This window comes from Pagrus major, chromosome 9 (assembly GCF_040436345.1).
Source record: "Pagrus major chromosome 9, Pma_NU_1.0".
NCBI classification, from domain to species: domain Eukaryota; kingdom Metazoa; phylum Chordata; class Actinopteri; order Spariformes; family Sparidae; genus Pagrus; species Pagrus major.
This window is the reverse complement of record NC_133223.1, coordinates 26,276,041-26,295,642: the sequence shown is the minus strand read 5'-3', so window position 1 is coordinate 26,295,642 and position 19,602 is coordinate 26,276,041. Positions and strand designations below refer to the sequence as shown.

The following is a 19,602-nucleotide window of genomic DNA, read 5'->3' as shown; positions in this document are numbered from 1 at the left end:
CTACACGATGTGAAACAATTTACAATGAATGAATGAAATTGTTCTTTTTCTTCTTGGTGAAAGAACAGTTAGAATGAAGTTAACTTTTATGCTGAACGAAGGTCTGATTGATATTTAGTCATCAGGAGCCATTCAGAGGCCTGCTCACGTGCTGATGCACAAAAAAAAGGAACGTGAAAAAAAGCACTCATTAAACTTTACACCCCAGCAGCTATACAGTGAGCAGGTCATTGTTAATTGAGCCAGTCAAACCTGCTAAATAGTTAATATCTCCAACATGCAAACCGTGACCTTATAGCACGCCTTATGTTTTATTTATCTGGTGAATTTATTGATGTATTATTCTTTTGTCTACACTTCCTCCACCCGCTGCGGCTGCTGCTGCTGATGTTTTTGAAGTATCACTATAAACCTGCCTGTGCATTATTTAAACCAACATCATCATTCTAAAGTGCGTGACTTTGTTTGTGACTGTTTGCAGTTTCGCCTCTGCATGTCTGTGCATCGTCGTTGTTTTAGTGCATGTGCGCTGAGTTAATATGGTTCTTTGAAATGTTTAATGTGGACTGGGGGGGTAAAGAAGGCCATTCACCGCCCACAGAGGGGGGGCTCGATGGGCAATGAAGGGCTATAACCGTGTGTGCGCATTAACAGCCTGTATTTGCCTCACAGGGGACAAGCCTCGCTCTAATTACTGCTACCTACAGAGAAAGAGACTTACCCTTCAATTCAACTCTCTCTCGTCCCCTCACTTACCCATCTCTCACCTCCCTTTTTTTTTTTTTTTTATTACCACAGCGCTCTCCTCCTTCTCTCTCATTACCCTCATTTTAGTTTCTTTCTATCCGTAGCCTACCTCGCCGTCAACCCGTCTCTCTCGTCATGACGCCCCTTGGTATCAAACACTTCTCTCACGCCACTTAACCTCTCTCATCCCCTCTTCTCCAATATGCTGTCATTCCCATTTCCTCTCCTGCCCTAGCTTTTACACAGAAAATGAAATGAGGAAAAAGGAAAAGCAAGGAATTTCATATAATTTGTACTTTTTGCAAATTGAAATATCCTCACACCCAACCTCAAATACTCATCATTGTCAAGTTAGAAAGCTTACAGAGAAGAGCCCACGCACGAAACCCATAAATTGATGAGACAGATAAGACAAGCCTCTATTAGACTGTCTTGAAATCGGATGCCTCTCTAAGCGTTCTCTGTGACATGTAATGACAAATGTAGTAATCAAAACACATCATAGTGAATCTAATGATAAAAGGGCCATAATCTGCTTTTATTTATGAGGAACTGAGTAAAACTCTCTGCAACTGGATATTGGACTTCCTCACAAACAGACCCCAAACAGTTCTGACTGGCAGTCCTCTATGTTAGTACTCAACAACGGAGGCCCCCAGGGCAGTGTGTTCAGCCCTCACCCAGAACATCACTGGTTCCCATCTACCGGGCATCAATGATATTGGTGAGGTGAGGTGTCTGCACAGAGCCCAAAGGATACTAAAAGAAAACACCCACTCCATCAACCTTCTGTTCACCCTGCTGCCATCTGGCAAAAGATGCCAAAGATATCCACTGCCGTACCACCAGACAACAGGGCAGCTTCTTTTCTGAGGCTGTGTGACTCCTGACCTCATCCTCAGCAACTCACCATATCTGTTTCTTTCTTATGTAGCACAGCTCACATTTTATTACTGGGCCTTTCAAGGATGAGGAGCTTAACAAAATATTTGCACCTGTATCTCAACGAGAACTGTCCACATTAAAATTAATCAAACATTTTGGCTTTTAAGTTTTCAATGTTGATCTTAGAGACTAACTCTGCCCAATAGCAATATATTTAAGAGTCATTTTATAGGATATTTGGACAAATGATGGAAAAGTCCTACCTGCTTAAACGTAAAAAATATGGACTTTAATTGTTAAGAACTGCTTTGAAAAGAAAATAACGGCACTGGACAAAATACTGCTTATAGTTTTGGATCCATCTAAACATTGCACAGTGTTATATGCCTTCTGGATGAATCTCTCCTTCCTTCTCTCTATCCCTACATCTCTGTCATCATTTGTGAAGGCGTTTTCACCATGAGATCAGGTTTCACCGTGAAGATGAAGAAGACTGATTACAATAAACAAGCAATCACTTTTAATATGTTTGATCTACCTACAGTTTGAAGCAAATGGAAGGGAAAAGAAGAGTGAGGGAGGAGAAAGATGTACAAGATAATGGACAGCTACTGCTTAATTGTGCCAACTCTCTATCTCCAGCCCCTCTTGATATTATTATTACTGGGCTATCGTGGGAGGCAACATGCATGGATGCACAAACAGACACACACACAGCTGAAGGAAGACATACGCATAAAATATTACCAGAAGCATATAGAGGCTGTGGATATACAACAATTAAATAAGAAAGTGTGCATGTGAGGGAGGAAGTAATAGAAATAGAAGGCTCCAGGGGATACTTGATGCTACAGCAAAAAGGGGGAAATAAAGAACGAAAAGAATATAATAAAAGAGACAAGTACTTCTCCTGCCACTGTCTTCTGGGCTGAGATTATTTGTACATTCAGCCATAGGTCAGGAGAACAAGACAATGTAAAGTAAACTGGCATGTCTCATGATGTCATGACACTCATCTTTGACTTTTCCCTCTCTCTGTACCTTTGTGTCGAGCAGCATGACTTTTTTTTTGTTTCTTTTCTTTCATTTTTCTAGGTACGACTTCTGCGGGAAGGAACTTCCTTTTCATGTGAGTGCTTTTAAAATGTCTTCTGTCCAACATGAGTAATCAGTTAAATCATACACCATTAGCGCGAGAAGTGCTGGACGTAAGGCGAATTTGCTCATTTTTTTGTTTTAAGTTTTATGAGTTGCCTTTTTTTTAATGTGAATTACTGAAAAGTAGAAAATGGAAATATACAGAAAAATACAACTGGCTAAAACCTGTAAGTTAAACATGCCTCATACGCACCAACACACGCTGCACGCACACACACAGTAGTCTCGACATCGAGGACATGTTCTAAAATTGACAAGTTGTGACATTATGGCTTGAGCATAATTTCACAAGGAATATCAGAGTAAGAACAGCTGATTAGCAGCCAGTTAGGATGAATAAATTACCTCTTGTTCCGTCATTAGTGGGAACAGAACGATGACTCGTGAATATTCATGACCTAACACCACAATCTGTATGGAAAGTGTATAGCTATACTCATTTGCATGCGAGAAAGATTTAATTAGAAATATATGGACAGGTTTCTTTAAGCTTCCATCTGTGTAAAAAAAAAGTACATTCAACCATTCAATCAGATGTCTGATCAAGGACAGAAAGGTTTCTTTGGGAACTGTTGTTTCTTTTCATGGTTGATTTTGTAGAGCTACCAAACAGTCTGTTGTTGTACACAATACTATCTGTTGTACATAATGTATCCTCATAATTTTTTCTGATGACACAACACGACAAAATGAACAGAAGAGGATGACTAAACTTTGCTCACTCTGTTCGCAGCCTGTATCCTTGAATATATTTTTAAATATTTAATTAATTTAGGGGTTAGTTTAGTTTGCCAGAGACAGATTTTTTATCATTTTCATGCTTGCTTATTTTAGATATTTTCTTCCACTGCTTCATGTTGCTCGATTTCTGCTGAAAGAAAGAACTAGAAAGTATTCCCTACTCACAGGCACACATTTACTGATGGGAGGCAAAGAAGAAAATCAGAAGAATGGGATGAAATGGGAATCCTAAATGCTGAAAGAGATCTTTTAATTTTTGTTGCTACACCTAACTTTACAACTAACTTAACCTAACAACAATAGAACTTGCAAATGTTCTGATCTTGACCTTAGATGAGCACTGGCCAGCATGAATGATTAAATGTCAAAAGGTCTAAAACTACAACAAGTCATAACAACAAACAACTATAAGACACACACACACACACACAAGTTATTTACATGCGCACAGACATGCTACTTGGAATGATGAACAGCGAGTGTTCAGAGGGCTGTTCCACACTTGTGCCTCTGAATGGTCCATGAGCAGAAAAGCCACTGACAAACGAGCAGAAAACGAGTGCAAACATCTGTGAATCTCACTTCACCTATTCTCTCGCTCCTCTCTCACTCCCTCCCTCTGTCACGCCATGGACACGCCTCCCTTTGCTATCATTGGAAAATGGATCCCCGAGGGAATCGATGATTGACAAGTGTGCTGCGATAACGAGCACACACACACACGCACGCACACGCATACAAACATACGTGCATGTAAGCAGATAGACACTGTGTAAGAGGGCACACTTTCAAACACACACACACACACAAACACACACACAGATGATTGGCAGGCATGACATAAGTCCGTGACAGTCCAATGACTTCCTGTCATGATGTTTGATTGGCAGCTGGTGGGCCCTTCCCCCCTTTCAAGCATGTGCTGTCTAATTATGAAACAATGACAGGCTAAGGACAGGGTTCTCCTGCATAAAGGACTTGAATCAGCCTCTTGGCACAAATTTTCATGTTGCCTTTGCTCTCACCTGACCGCAATGTTTCACTGCAGCATACTGTAGGTGAAAAGCCGACATAGAAGTTTGATATTCAAATCAAAAGAGCAATGAAATGCATAGGACACTTATCTGAGAATGTTTTTTTTACTTTTCTTCTGACCTGTATTAGAGCCTGTGTCCACATAACATTATATTCTGAACGCTAGCGCATCTTTTAATCTTTCCCATTGAGAAGAGAGCAGCAGCATGTGCCTGACTAGACAGATTGCGCTGCACCCATTGTCCTTTTTCAGCAGGTCGCTCTGAGCGCTTCTAGTTGAAAATATATGAACTTTTCAGAAAGGCACTGGGGTTGTTACTGTCGCTCTTTTTCAGGCAACCAACCATACTGTATATTAGATCAGGTGGGCCATGCTAGTAACCAAGAAAATAGAGAAGAAGCTCGTTCTCGCTTTGTCTGTCTATCTTGAGCTTTATCACACAGAAACTTTGAGGCGCTGCACTACGGAACAGAGACAGAAAAGCCCATTTGTGGAAGTTGATTATCAACCTACTAGTCATTAGCTTGTTGTTAGTTGTGCAGTCAGTCCTCTGTTGCCATAGCGTGAGCAAATATCAATCAAAACCAACATGCATAATAATCATCTTGTTCTTCAAATAAAGATATGAGAAAAAGCTACACTAGCTATCTAGCAATGGCCAGTAAAAGCACCCCCACCTTTGAGATGGGATAATAGTTGCAGCAAAGGGGCACTTTAAGTCTAACGGAGGTGCTGCATTATGATCAGCTGCAGATGGAGGAGAAAGGGATAGAAAGAGTGTAATTATATGTGTGAATGAGAGGTAAAGAAAGGAAGCAGACTGAATGCTCAAAGAGAAAGGAGGTGGTATAATTGTGACCATAAGTTCTTGTGCTTTTTTTTCCCTTTTCATACAGATTTGGGTTGGTGGATGCATTCTCCAGTTATGCCGCTCCTTAAGTTTGAGGTTTTGTGAAGGTAAACAAAACATTTTCTCATGAATGTAGTTATTCACTTACGTAGCAAACATATACATCCAAAAACACACAAATCAGAGCAACAGAGGCTAGATGGTGGCGAGTACAGCAGTGCGCAATTAAAACCAAACAGCCAATCGTGCATTTATTATCATAGATTCTCATAAATTCACACCATTTTCAATCTGAAAAATGAACAGCACGCACACATACACAAATCAACGATCACATAAACATGATGCACTGGCAACAGCAGCACCAGTCTCTCTGTGGTTCTGATAGATCTTGTACATTTCCAGTCTCACCTAATAGATTACCATATTTTCATTTGTACAGGCCGTCACACAACTACACACGCACACATATACACACACACACATGCACAGACAGATGAAAGAACAGCTCGTAGAACCATACTCTCAACCCATGTTAATTATGTTTGTGGAGCATGTAGTTATGGTCATGGGTTAATGTCTGTGTGTGTGTGCATTTTGAATGTTCAGAGGGTTGCCAGGTTTGTTTGAGTGTCAACCTTAACAGTTTGAGCAGAGAAAAGACACACAGATCAGAGAGAAACAAAGGGTCACACAACTGCAGACAATTTGGAGACAACACGGACACACATGGACGCACGGCCTCTGAGGAAGATTCACAGCAGCCATGTGTGCCAACTGTATGACGACCATCTGACTGTGTGACCAATCATGTTTTATCACCACATGAATATTCATGATGGTGGGATGGTTACACACATACACAGATGATTGGCATGTCTGATTGGCAGGTGGCAGCAGTTCAGACGACAGAGCCAGCTGTCCACTTTAAAGGGCATTTCAAACAAACATTCAGAGTCTGATTTTAATGTCTGAGTTAAAAATGTGAATGAAATATTTCAGTAATTATCTTAAACCTCTGTACACCTCTACAACCTCTTTTCATTAATTTGAATGGCTAAATTCTGATTTAAATTAAACTATGTAACTTTTTTACCTTAAAATAACAGCTTCAAAATCATTTTGATGGTAAAGTGTCTTGTAATAGGGTGAATGGTAGGGGTGGGAATCACAGAGTAACTCACAATACAATACGATTCAAGATGCGTTGCCCACTATAACAATAGTATCAGTTACAGCACTTCTGTCTAACTGAAGAATACAAAATACCTCTAAAAAATAAGTTTGAAGCTAGAAAGGTGGCAGGGTCCGCCACATATGAACAAAGTAAAACAGTATGAAATTGTGTTGTCCTTTAAGGTCAGTTTGTTTATTCAGTTTATTCAGTCATGAAAACAAAGAAAGTTTGTTTATTTAGTTTGTTTAGGCATAAAAAAAATCAGTCAATGAAGATCTTTCTCTTCTGATTGCCTTCACCTTTAAGGCTAAAAATGACAGCAGAAGTAAACAAGTTTGGAGACTTCACACGTTAGTGTGAAGTCTACATGTTGAAGCGCTTAGGCAAGATAATGAGCCCCAATTTTCTCCCGGTGGCTCTTCCATCGGTGTAGTGCGAATGAATAGTTATTGTTCCTGATGAGCCTCTGCTACCAGTATATGAGTGGGTGAAGGCTGACTTGTTGTTGTAAAGCACTTTGAGTGGTCGCTAAGACTAGAAAGGTACTATGTAAGTACAGTCCATTTACCATTTACATGTTTTCGCAATTCAAATAAAAAACAAAAACCTGCCAGTCCTCTAACTGGATGTGAAAGTTGTCAACACAATGTTACGGTGATTCGCAGTATTGGAACATTTAACAACAACACAAATGTTTACCTTTGCAGCAGGTGCATGGACAGAAACATAGTCAGTACATAGCCCGGAGATCTTGTGGGACAAATGTGAAAATCAACCAATGATGAACATTAACATTTCCTACTGTAAAACCACAGACTGTGGAGTAAGGTTGAGTATTTCACACTACCTCTCCTCCAGACCATTAGGCCAATCAAAGCTGGCCTTAGATGAATGTGACAAATCAGCAGCTCGGCCTAGATTGAACTGTACTGAATAGCACCAATTTGCCTTCTCAGTCTACCACCATTACATGCAATCAAATGCAGATAGGGAGCTGGAGCTGGAGGGAGCAGACTGAGAGGCAAAATTGGAATGATCCGAAGATTATGGGCGAGAGAGAGAGGGAGAGAGGTTACAGAAATATGGCAAAGAAAAGAGCGGAAGGAGAGAAAGGATGAAATTATCACTGGGCTCTAATCAAGGCCCTCTTATAGTGATGAGAGTTAGGGTGTAGAGGAAAGGTCTAATACATCCTTGGTTGTATTATATGGTTTCTTAAGGCACTCAAGGCAAGAGGAAATTGGTGGTTAGTTGAAAGGATGGATGGAGGGATAGGTGCGTAGAGGGAAGCGGTTGGAGATATTCTCGGGTGTGCTGCGTAGGCTGTCCAGACCGTAATCAAACGGAGCAGTAGATAGGCGTATGAAGGAGAGATGGGAGAACACAGAAAGATTGGGTGTAACCTTCCCTGAACCCTGAGGCACTTAAAACATTGCTAAGTTGGTAAGAAAGAGTGAGGGGTGAAGGAGGTGAAGAGAAATATATCTTTAGGTGTGCCACGGATTGTCTTGGAGCTGTTACAGAAAAGGAGCAATAGAGGTTTGTGGGAAAGATAGAGGCGGCGACGGAATGAAGGAGATCTCCAGGTGTGTAATCTGTGAATTTATAGGAATATATCACATTGTGTCACCAATGATCCACTGGTTATACATAATTCATGCGAACAGCATAAAATACAAAATGAGAAGGAGACCACGAAGAACAACAAGAACGAGAACAATGTGAATCTACGACTTCTCTGCTGATATTGCTAATTACAAAACAGGCATGATTTAGACTTGATGGTGAAATGCAGATCTGGTATTACATCCTTCTTGTAAAAGCACTGATTATGATGCGACCTCTTCTACCTCATGTAGGTCTACTTATGCCGTTGTATTGTACAACATTTTTCAACGTACCTTGTCGCGATGTCATTTGGTACCACATTGATTACAATAATTTCAATATTTTCTACAAAATTGCAGCTCACCAGCTGTTGTGAAAATGGAGTCAGAGGTGAAAATATCCAAAACGGAAACAGAAAGGTGAAAAGCCAGTGTGTGTGCATAGAGGTGGACAACTACAATACATTTACAATAATCTGTCACTTATTTTATCTTTTAATCTCTTATACATGTTCTTTAAATGTTGTTTGTATATAAATAGACAGGTGGGCTGTATCATACGTTTTAAGTACAGTAATGGACCACTTTTCTTCCATAGAGTTGAATTGCCATGTTAGCTCTTGTTCTGAAAATATATCACATCACTAAATTTGGATGGATTTGCATTTAATCAAGGGTCAGTTCAACTAATTAATAAAAGACAAACATTTTCCAACTTACAACTGATTATGTGGCCATGCAGACAATTTTATTGCAAAATTTGTTTGGAAAAAGCTCAACAGCCATGTCTCTTTTAAGAAACCAGAAATTGTCCATTGACCTTGCTATTGATGGTCTTCACTATTTCATTCACTAGAAGAAAACAGATTTCAATGAAAAATATTGCGACCAAGGTCCACGGTGAACTGGCCCTTTATCAAGCCTGACCAACTGGGGCTTCTTTGTTGCAAGGTCTCTCCTTCATTTGAAGAGTTGCATTATAAAGCTTTTATCAAAAAAAATAACCATACTTATAGATACCTATTTCTAACCACACTGCCATCCAGGTATAAGGAGGCTTTTAGACATTCAACTGCAGGACAAAAAGAAAATTTTAACATCAAGGAATATTTCTGCTCACTATAAAAGAAAGCCTATTTTTAATGACCAAATACTATGCCGAATGTATGAGAGAGTAAAAGCACACTGAAGTGAGAATGAGGAAAACAAGGTGGAAAGGAGGTGAAGAAAAAGGTGGAGACTTTCAAAGAAAGAGCATTGAACCTGCTCAATCAAGTAAAATTGGTACATATTAGTCTAATTGCCTAATATGTCACTTTAAATAGCAGATTTAATCATTGTGATAAAATCTGACTTTGAATCTGGAAGTGTTTTTCTGTGTTTTGGTTTAGACAGACTCCTTTTCTAAGTGTATTTTGAAAGGCTGCGCCTGTTTGTTGTAGCTGAGATTGCAGTGCAAGTGTTTTACTTCAGATCGGTATCTTTGTAATGGTCATGTGAAATCCCATTTCAGGAACAACCATCGTGAAAAACACGGTATTAGCTTGGATGGTAGAAAGTACAAATTGTTCACTGAAAACACTTCGCCCCATTCATGCTGCCTTTCTACCTAGACCCACCTTCTATTCACACTGGAAGATAGAGTTTTAAAGTTAATCACATGAAATAGTTCCAGCAGATAATTTTCTACACCTCTTAAGGAAATTGGGGCACCGCTCTTAGAGTGGTCTTTGTGTGCCTGGGAGCATGTGATAGTGTTTCATGTGGGGGAGAAAAGACCCCAGTGTTCACGTTATTAAGCACGTTAAGGGTTTTTTGTCTGATATAGTATGAAAGCACGATGTGTGCAGGGACTGTGCTTCTGTGCACCTATTGACAGGAAAAACATGAATACACGTTTGTGGATGACGAACTATTAATCTGATTTTTTGACATTAAATAAACACCCAGCATATGCACTGGTTACTGCAGTGAAACAGACTCTGATCTTATGTAAACAGGTCATCTAACAAGTCTGAATATTAAAACAGGCTATATTATAAATAGATTAAGACAAGTGTTGACATACGTATGCACCTGGATATGGTATCCAGAATGCAATCGACCAGAAAGGACATGACTGTTGATTCGACTTGACACTAGGGTTGCTGCTGGGACAACATTTTCCCACGTGTGACAGGCTGCCCACTAACTTCTCAGTGAGGTTACTTCTTTTCCCTTCTTTTGCACTTTGGCTTTGCCATCGTCTTGTCAACTGTTCTTTTGTCACGTCACAAGTGAAATGTGATTCCTGTTACTCTGTGTTACTTCCTGTTTCTCTGCTGCTGGCCCCACTGCTGCGTAGAATAGATGCCTGGGGGCGGCGGGCAAGTAACGAAATCGGTGTTTGTCCGACCACCGCCTAACACCGGAAACAATGTCTACCTCAGCAAGCATGATGCTTAAGACCGACAATTTAAAATATAATCATCTAAACTTCCTTTCCCCTTTCTCTCCCTTCCTCACACACAGTTTCTTACCTTAGCAGGCCAAATCCTATTTTCTTGCTCTTCTTCTCCGTCTCCTCAGGCTCCTCTGTTTTCTTTTTCTCCTTCTCCTTCTCTTTCCCCTTCACCTTGTTCTTTTCCTTCTTCTTTGTTTTAGCTTTCTTTTTCTTGTCTTTTTTGCCTTTCTCCTCAATGCGATCCCCCACTCCCTGGCGCGATGAATTACTTGCAGGGGTGTCCCTTCCTGAACTCAGCTCCGAACCATCATCTGCAGGGAACAGAAGATGAAAAGGAGAAAGGTGGGAATTGGAGGGAGTGTGAGGGAAGTAGGACAGTGTAAAAGAAAACAATTGCACTGGGCTGTTTCTGCTTTCATCATTTAGTTAGATTCAGATCAATTAAAGTCAATGCTTAAACAACTGTAGACAGAGGTCATGACAGTAAGTTGAAGTGATAAACCTTGATGAGATTTAAATTAATAAAACAAGATTTAGCACAGATTAAAATGAGTTACTCCTTATAAAACAGTTTATGCAACATTGTTCATCAAATATGATTAAATGACAACAATGCGTAATGATGGTGGCATTAGGATTTACCATGTGTTAACCATGACCGAGCAAACCACAGGCTTGATCAACGCCTCATATAAAAAACTCTAAAACATCGCAAGAGTCATTTTCATTCTTTCCTTTGGCTGACACTTTTGTCTGAAGCAAATCACTTCACGATGGTTTGAGGCAACAATTGTCGAGTTAACATGAAGAAGAAGTCAGTTCTGTAAAGAGTGAGGTCCACAGACACATAACTACGGAGTTATTCTTTGCCAAAGTGACTCATTATAGCAGAAATATCAAGTAACATTTGCCAAATCCCACAGCATACCATATCAGGTTGTGACACAAATGCATGCACGTATCCCAACAAAAACAATTACACAACAATGTATATATCCACAGATGAGCAGCCCACATACACACAGGCACATAATGCTAAACTGTCCCTACTCGACATGTCCACGGCAGATTTATTAACTTTACAGTGAATTTAATTAACTCTTAGAAATAAGAAAGCAAAAATGTTCAAAGCGTAAAGTGTGATGCCTCATTACTTCTTCGACGGACTCGAGGCCTGGGCTTGAATTACAATGATCTCTCTCTCTCTCTCTCTCTAACACACACACACACACACACACACACACACAGAATACTTGTCAGATTTTATAAGATAACCAAACATAATTAGTTACTTCAATTGAGATTTAACTCTGTGTGGATATTCACTTCAGCCTTAATTACAAAGACTGTCTCGCAACAAAATGAAATTCTAATTTTGTTTGTGTGCGTGCGTGCGCTCGTACGCAGATGCACCATTTCATGCTTATGCAGGGACCTTTAGTCTGAACTTAGTTTTCAAAACTGAAAATAACCACAGCTGATATCTTTTTAAAACCTTTTTTTCAGTCTTTAATCAGTTTATAGTCACCAACCCAGTGTGTGTATATATATATTTTAAGAGTTACTGAGTTTAAACAACAAACCTCATTCACAAAAACTTTTATTTTCTCTCTCAAACAAAGTGCAAAGTCAGGAAAATCTTACATCTGTTTTACAGAATGCGAGCAGACCAATGATTGGTTCTGACCCACTTGGAAAGTTTGGTGAAGGTTGGTTGGGTTAAAATTGGATGTGGGCTGCAGCAACATTTCTCCTGATGTGTAGTGAAAACTCAGAACAAATGTAACTGACAGCGACGCTGTTACATATTTTCCATACATTTACTTCACACCATCATAATATGGATTTGTTTTGTTCACATCGGATTCCTACCACTCGTAGGGATGGCGTGTGAAGGACACATAAGAATTAGAAAAAGAAAAAGAGGAAGGTACACACAAATATTCAGCATTATAATCCATCCCAGCTGACAAGAAACATCAAAGTCAATGACTCACAGCCTCTGTTGAATAGTCCTCTTGACATCTAAATTCACTGGAAACTGTGAAGCACTGTGGTATTAGCTGGATTCAGCTCAGTGCATCAGCTGCACATGAACTCTGGCTAAATATTCACTCTACTGTCAGAATGTTAGCAGTGTATTACACCTCTCTAAACTAACCAGATAAGATGATAAGCATTTACATTTGACAGCGAAGTGAAGACCACAATGAGGTATAAGCACAAGGCAAAGTCTAAGAAAGAAAGAAGAAACTGTTCTCTGTCAATTAACGGCAGCTCCCAAAGTGTTGAACATTTAGAAAGATAGTGACAGATGTGGCCACTGCGTGTGTGTGCTGTTGACATGCCCTATTAGTCCTATCCTGTGTGAGTGTAGTGATCTGAAACAGCCCGACTCATTACTCTGGTGGTGACTGATAAGAGTGTGCTGCTAATAACACAGCTGGGAATTGAAACGCACCTTCCGGTGAAACTAACCAAGCAGCTACCATTCAGCTCCTGGATAAATATTTAAAGCTAAAGTCCGGATCAGAATACTGCGAGACAATGCTGCTGCTTTGCTTCGTATGTGCTGACACTTTGAGGTATGGTGTTCTTCTGGTAATGTCCTAGTATTGCTTTGCTGGCAAGCGTCTGATAAACTAATCAGACTTGACATCTAGAGACCTGAACTGCGATGAGTTCACTCGTGGTGTTTCAAAATAAAAGAGGTGGTTTGTATTAGGGACACATAGCCTGCAACTCAAAAAATATCTTAATTAGGGATTTTTTTCTGAGGATTACAGTCACGATTAATTGATTAGTCTATAATGTGGTGAAAAAATTGTTAACCAGAACACTTCCAATCCCAAAATTGTGTTGTGAGTTGAATTATCTTTGTCTCAAAAAGAAGTCACAAAGGACTCCATTTCTGTGCTCTCTCCCTATTTCTTCAATGTCTTTCTTCATCCCTTACCATCATCATCTTCAGGTGGCCCATCATAGGATTTATCAATAGCTGCTCTGAAGCTCTCGTTGCAGCCTCTTCCCCTGACCATATTCTGGCGAGGACGGTGGAATGGGAGGAATTCGTTTTTCCTGTTCACCTCCGACATGGCCGTCTGGAGACTCTCCAAGGAACTGGACTTCTTCAAGCCTAGGGTAGGTCCGAGTTCTACAGGAGTTGATGGAGCTGAGGGGACAGAGAGAGACACAGAAAACAGAACAAAAACAGATTTATGGTAAGAGATGTGTTATAGTGAGCCTGCTTAGTTTAGATGGACAATAGAGGACTGGTTTGGTTTTGACACTTCAGTTGAGACCGTCAGAATTTATTACTAATATTTCAAGGAACAATATATTTTCTTTTGGATAATAGTTTCATTACAATTCAAATAGAATTGCCAGGAAAATAACTGCTACAATCAAAAAACAAACAACCTCATGTATATAGTAGAGGCTATTTAATGGGTGTGCCGCTTTCCAATTGGTTTAAAAAGCCTGTAGAGGCGCTGGCTCGGAGCCAGAAGGACTGCGACATGGCTGAACTCTGGAGGGCAGAGCCAGGAAAAAGAAACAGTGATGCAGTTAACTATGCTGTTGTTGAGTTTGTGATGGATGCGAGGTCTGCTTCACTGTTACTGGTTCTTCATCCATCATTACAAGTATACTGTGAGAGATATTACTGAGGGAGGGAGGGATCCAGCAGAAAGGATGATGAAGAGCACACGATGGGCGAGAAGACAGAGCAATGGCGCGAGCATTCAAGGAAGAGGGAGGTGAAGATCAGACATGTTGCGAAAATGAAAACAAAAAGCGAGAGACGCCAACTCTGCATGTTCTCCTTTAAGCACACAATCCAGCAATTGTTACTATCCTGCTGCAGAAACCCCGAAGTTGGACCACGTTCAGCCTTAATCCCACTGTGATTTTCCCACAACCTGCGAGAATTGCTGCTTGTAAAACAAAAGAGGGAGAGGAGGTGATGTGAGCTGACTGCCACCCAAAACAGGGAGACGCTGATGGTGGGCGAGATGTGGAGGAAAAGAGACGGGAGGAACGACGACGGGGAGAGAGCAAATTAAGTTTCCTCTGGGGAATACCACGGTGGCAGAGAGGAAGACAGAGAAAAATGGGGAAGGAGGGAGAAAGGCTGGGCTTGCTGCCAGCTCAAAATACTGGTAATCCTTACACACACATACACACACGCACACACATTTTGGATTCCTTGCTGGCTCTGGCTTGTCGATATGATGCCACTGTGATTCATGATAGCTAAACCTGCATCACTTTAGCTAATGATTCCCTATACACACCACTGCTCTTTGTGTGTGTGTGTGCGTGTGTGTGTTTGTGTGTGCGTGCTTGTTTGTGTGTTTATTTTTTTTTTCTAAAAGCAGGAGATGAGAGGGCTGATGTGACTTCCACATCTATTTAAACAACCATTAACCAAACACACAAAGAGTAATAACACACACCGAATGTATGCACATGAATAATGTAAGTCGGCTGCTCGGAGACGAGACGGACAAGGGCCATAAAGTGTGACACTCGCATCCATAAACACAGTCCACATGACATTCAGATGCATACTGAAGCAGTAAACATTATACATTATAGTGCTATGTGCTTTTTTGATACGGATGAAAAGATACAGAGAACACAAAGTTTGCTTATCCCACTATGCATGTGTGAATCATATCTGAGTTAATTACAAACAACAGCAGGAAGTACTTTCCAAACTTTGCAGTTCAGATTCAGAAGAAGATTGAACGACACTACAACGTTTCTCGATTTGTAGTCCTATAAAACAACGGAAACTTTCTTTAGGCAAAAAAATTAAGAAAAACACAAGAAGAACAAGGAGCCATAAGTGAAATATAAACTTTTGTTCCTGAACACAAAACTTTCCTCCCACTACATGTCAAAAGTTAAGTCAGTGTAATCAAATTCAAGCCTACTGTATTGTTAAGCCTCCACAGTTTTCAAACATCTATGACCCTAATGACTCACTGTGTAATACCACCTTGGGAGCATAATGATATTTTATATGGCTGTATCACTTTTGCCCAGGTATATTAATGCCTGTCCAAGTATATCTGGTGACCTATTGTAGCATTTTCTACCTTTAGATTCTATATTTACTGTATATATTTTTTACTGTCAATCACACATGCTCTGCAGGGAGAGAGATGCTCTCTGGTATTACATCCCTCCTGTAAACGCACTGATTGTAATGCGACATCTTCTATTAAATGTAGGCCTACGTATGACGTGGCCCTGCAACGATTACACAGCCATTCTGTGGGAAACACTGCATATCTATGTAAGTCATAGCCAAGCGGCAACCTCCTGGGCTGAAATCTGAGGCCAACAGTGCCAAAAACTGCAGTTCCTCAAATGGCCACTACAAGTGAGTCAATCCCCAAAGACCACAACTTTGCAGCCCAACTTTACAGTAGAAATAAACATGTTTACAGCCTGGTAAACGGTTTTAGTCTCCAAAGATAATCTCCACATTCATGACAACTGTAAAGGGGCTGCATGTTTATACAACTCACTTGTTTAAATATATTTTAAGGCTCAAAGTTGTGCAAAATTGGCCACTTTGAGTGACAGATAGCTGCTAGCTGTCTAGCTAGTGGTCAGAAACAAGGCTTCATTCAGACTCAACTCCATCTCTTTGCCTCTGGCTCTTTGATTAGCCAGGAGTTAAGTGAACAACATCATGGAAGCATCTGGATCTGTTTGATAACCAACTTTATTTCCAGAACCCTGTGTACCTTTGGCCACCGGCCTAAAGCAAACTACAGCAAAAACTTTCTTAGATCCTCGGCCAAAAAGCATGTGTCCGATCTTAGAAATAAATATGGAACGCAATTCTTAAAAGAGACATATCATATGCCAAAACACATCTGTTCTAGGGCTGAGAGTGCTGTGTATTCTTAAAAAAAAGAGGTTACATGTGCTCATTTCACTAGATAATCCACAGCTCGGAAAACTCTAAGGACCGCGGATTAGAGCTGCCAGTAACATTTGAACCAAGGCCACCAAAGGCATGAATAAACTCAACATGAATTGTCCAGGATATTTGATGTATTATTCCTTTTATTCACTCTCTAATCAGAGTCCTGAAAGCCAACGTGTTTGCAGCTGCCAACAACATTTTCATAACACAAACACAAAAGTTAAAACCGACTTCTGACGTTTTTATTTCAGTTACAATGAATTCATAATCCGGCACACTTGGGCTCAAAAGACATGTCTAGATTTGTGCGTTTCAGTCACGCCAGTCATTTAGTCATGCTTGCCCTTCTATAGATTAATACACTCCATATGAAATATGCTAGTGATGTTCCTCATTTAAATTCAGTGTAAAGACGGCAGGGGTCGAGGGTCATTTTCTACTGCAAAGTTTGAGGGCAGATGCAGATAGTTTAAGAAGTTAAACACAGAAGACACACACAGTTTGTACACAGATGGTGACCTCTGAGTCCAAACTTGTCTGTTTGCAGAGGGCTGGGTAGTAGGATGAAATAAATAGTATTATAAATAGCTTAGCGATGTTGGGCTGGGGTTATCAGGGAATGCACAGCACACGCATACACACACATATGCACAAAAATGCATATATACAAGTGCACACACACACTGGGTGATGAGCATGCATCCGCACACACACTTGGTCTCTCACACACACAAAGTATTTTGCTGTGAGTAGCAGGATTTGTGTCATAAATGTAATTACTGCTGTCCAACTGTAAGATGATAGAATTAAGCTGCTTTTAAAGAGAGAGAGCGAGCGAGAGAGAGGGAGAGAGAGAGAGCGAGAGAGAGAGAGCAGGAGGGGGAGAGAGAGAGAGGGATGACAAGTAAGACAAGAGTAGCAAAGTGGTTTGAGGGAGAGGATGCGAGAGTGGGGGGTTGGCAGAGAAAAACAGACACTGTGAGAGGATGCTATAGAAAGAGAAACAAAGAGACCGAGTCTGGGAATGAAGGAGAGAGGATGGTAGTGACAACGAGAGGGAGAGAGAGAGGGAGAGAGAGAGAGAGAGAGAGCAGGAGAGAAGAAAGCAAGAAATGAAAAAATGAAAAAAACAAAACACAAAGAGAGAGAACGCCAAGCTATCCCAAGGCTATTTTGTTGGCAGGACAGCAATGGGCTACTTTCAAAGTCAAAATTACACCAAGGAGCAGCTTAGCAGCACGCTGCAGCAACAAAGCCAGCAGGACTCAGCAGCAGCACCAACTTCTAGGACACCACATCACACTTTAGAAGCTCTCATAAGGAGAGACAACTCAATTTCTGCTTTCTGTCTCTATATTATACACACCCGGGCCCTATTTTTTCGGTAAAGAGGGAATTCGACTTTTCTCTCTGTACCGCCAGTGGAAGTTCCCTCGTGTTCAAACACAGAGTTGAAGAAAAAATGTTACATCACAGCTGAAATAGTTGACTATATAGAACATGGAGTGTTCATTTTATGCAATGCGATGACAGCTCATTGACAGATGACAGAAGCCACAATGACAGATGACAGTGCATTCAAGTGTAAGTGCTACATATTTTTTGTGACTCGTGTAAATTAAAGGTCCCATAAGTGAGACTTCCCCATCTTTTTCATTTTAAAGCATGCCTAGGTACTTCATAAATATTGTAAAAGTTTAAAAACCCTCAATCCACAGCCCGTATTCAGAAACACTGCCTTCGAAACGAGTCATCATTAATTCTGTAGGTTTGTGATGTCACAACTATGTAGTTGCCACCCTCAGCAAATGCCGCTAGCAAGGCCATGGTTGCAACATGGTGGGTGGTGCCTGCTCAGGCACATGAGAGCTGACCAATCAGAGCAGACTGGGTATTTCAGGAAGGGGGGCTTAAAGACACAGGGGCTAAAACAGAGCGCTTCAGATAGAGAGTGAATAGATTTTCTAGTAGACATATAAAAGTATGAACCCGAAAATGAGCATAATATGGGACCTTTAATTTATTAATATACCATTGCTGCATGAAGAAGCACAAAGCAGTGGAGGGTCAAAGGTCAATGTACAATGCTATGACAAAGCAGTCTGTCCAAAACTGTATGTATACTGCTTGCAACAGTATGCAGAACATACTCAGAGTTAAAAAGAAAAGTATGTGATTAAGTAAAGGCAATGACATAACTTTAAAGTGTTGAACGTCATGCTTATGCGCCTGAGCACTCATAAGAAGTATGGTTTGTGCACTGGTGTGTGTATTCTAAGCTGCGGAGGGAAGATCTTTCCAGGAAGCAACAGTTTCTAACATGTTATATGTGTGTTTTATAATGTGGTTCAATCTCCCAGCAGATGAAATGAGGCTTTGCTATCCCACAGGGCTCCATAACAATTGAAGTGGCATCATAAACCACAATAACATGTGACATCATCAGCCTCATGTCACTATTTACTGGTTGTGTTGGTTGTTTTATCTGCAAGCTGGATTTTCCCAACAACTACTTTTCAAAATAAGTTGTTACTCAAGACCACCTTGAACTTTGAACAACATTTGAACATTAAAAAAATATCTGTCACTGTTTTTTTTTTTTGCATTATTCTGTGGACATTGACAGCAATTTATCTTACACAAATGTAGTTCCAGGTAGAGTCGAGAGTTAAAAGAGATTGCATCTATTGTTCTCAAGCACACACAGACACACAAAACTCCTTCAACATGAATCCATCACAGGGAATGTAACTGATTAGTCCAGGACAGAAACAAATGGCTTCCCTCTCTCTGTCTCAAGCATCATACAATATACAGTACAGCCAATGTCAGTGATCAGTGTGCAGAGCCTGATAGAGACGAATGGCTGCACCAGCGAGAAACGACAGCGCTGACCATCTCCTGATTACTGCTCACCTTTATTGGCTTACTATGGGAGATGGAGAGGGGTCAGAGGGCATTCAATATACAGAGAGGCAGCCGAGAGTACACAGGAAATACAATATAACATC

At 40.5% G+C, this 19,602-nt stretch overlaps 1 protein-coding gene across 1 annotated transcript in view; it reads right to left on the bottom strand.

The window, feature by feature from the left end:
* Positions 1-19,602, bottom strand: part of pard3bb (par-3 family cell polarity regulator beta b) — a 215,910-nt gene that overhangs the window by 86,494 nt on the left and 109,814 nt on the right. Inside the window, exons 18-19 of the mRNA XM_073473008.1 lie at positions 13,601-13,816; positions 10,721-10,955 (exon numbers count right to left, since the gene is read on the bottom strand). Coding sequence (XP_073329109.1) covers positions 10,721-10,955; positions 13,601-13,816 — 451 coding nt within the window. The remainder of the gene's footprint in view (positions 1-10,720; positions 10,956-13,600; positions 13,817-19,602) is intronic.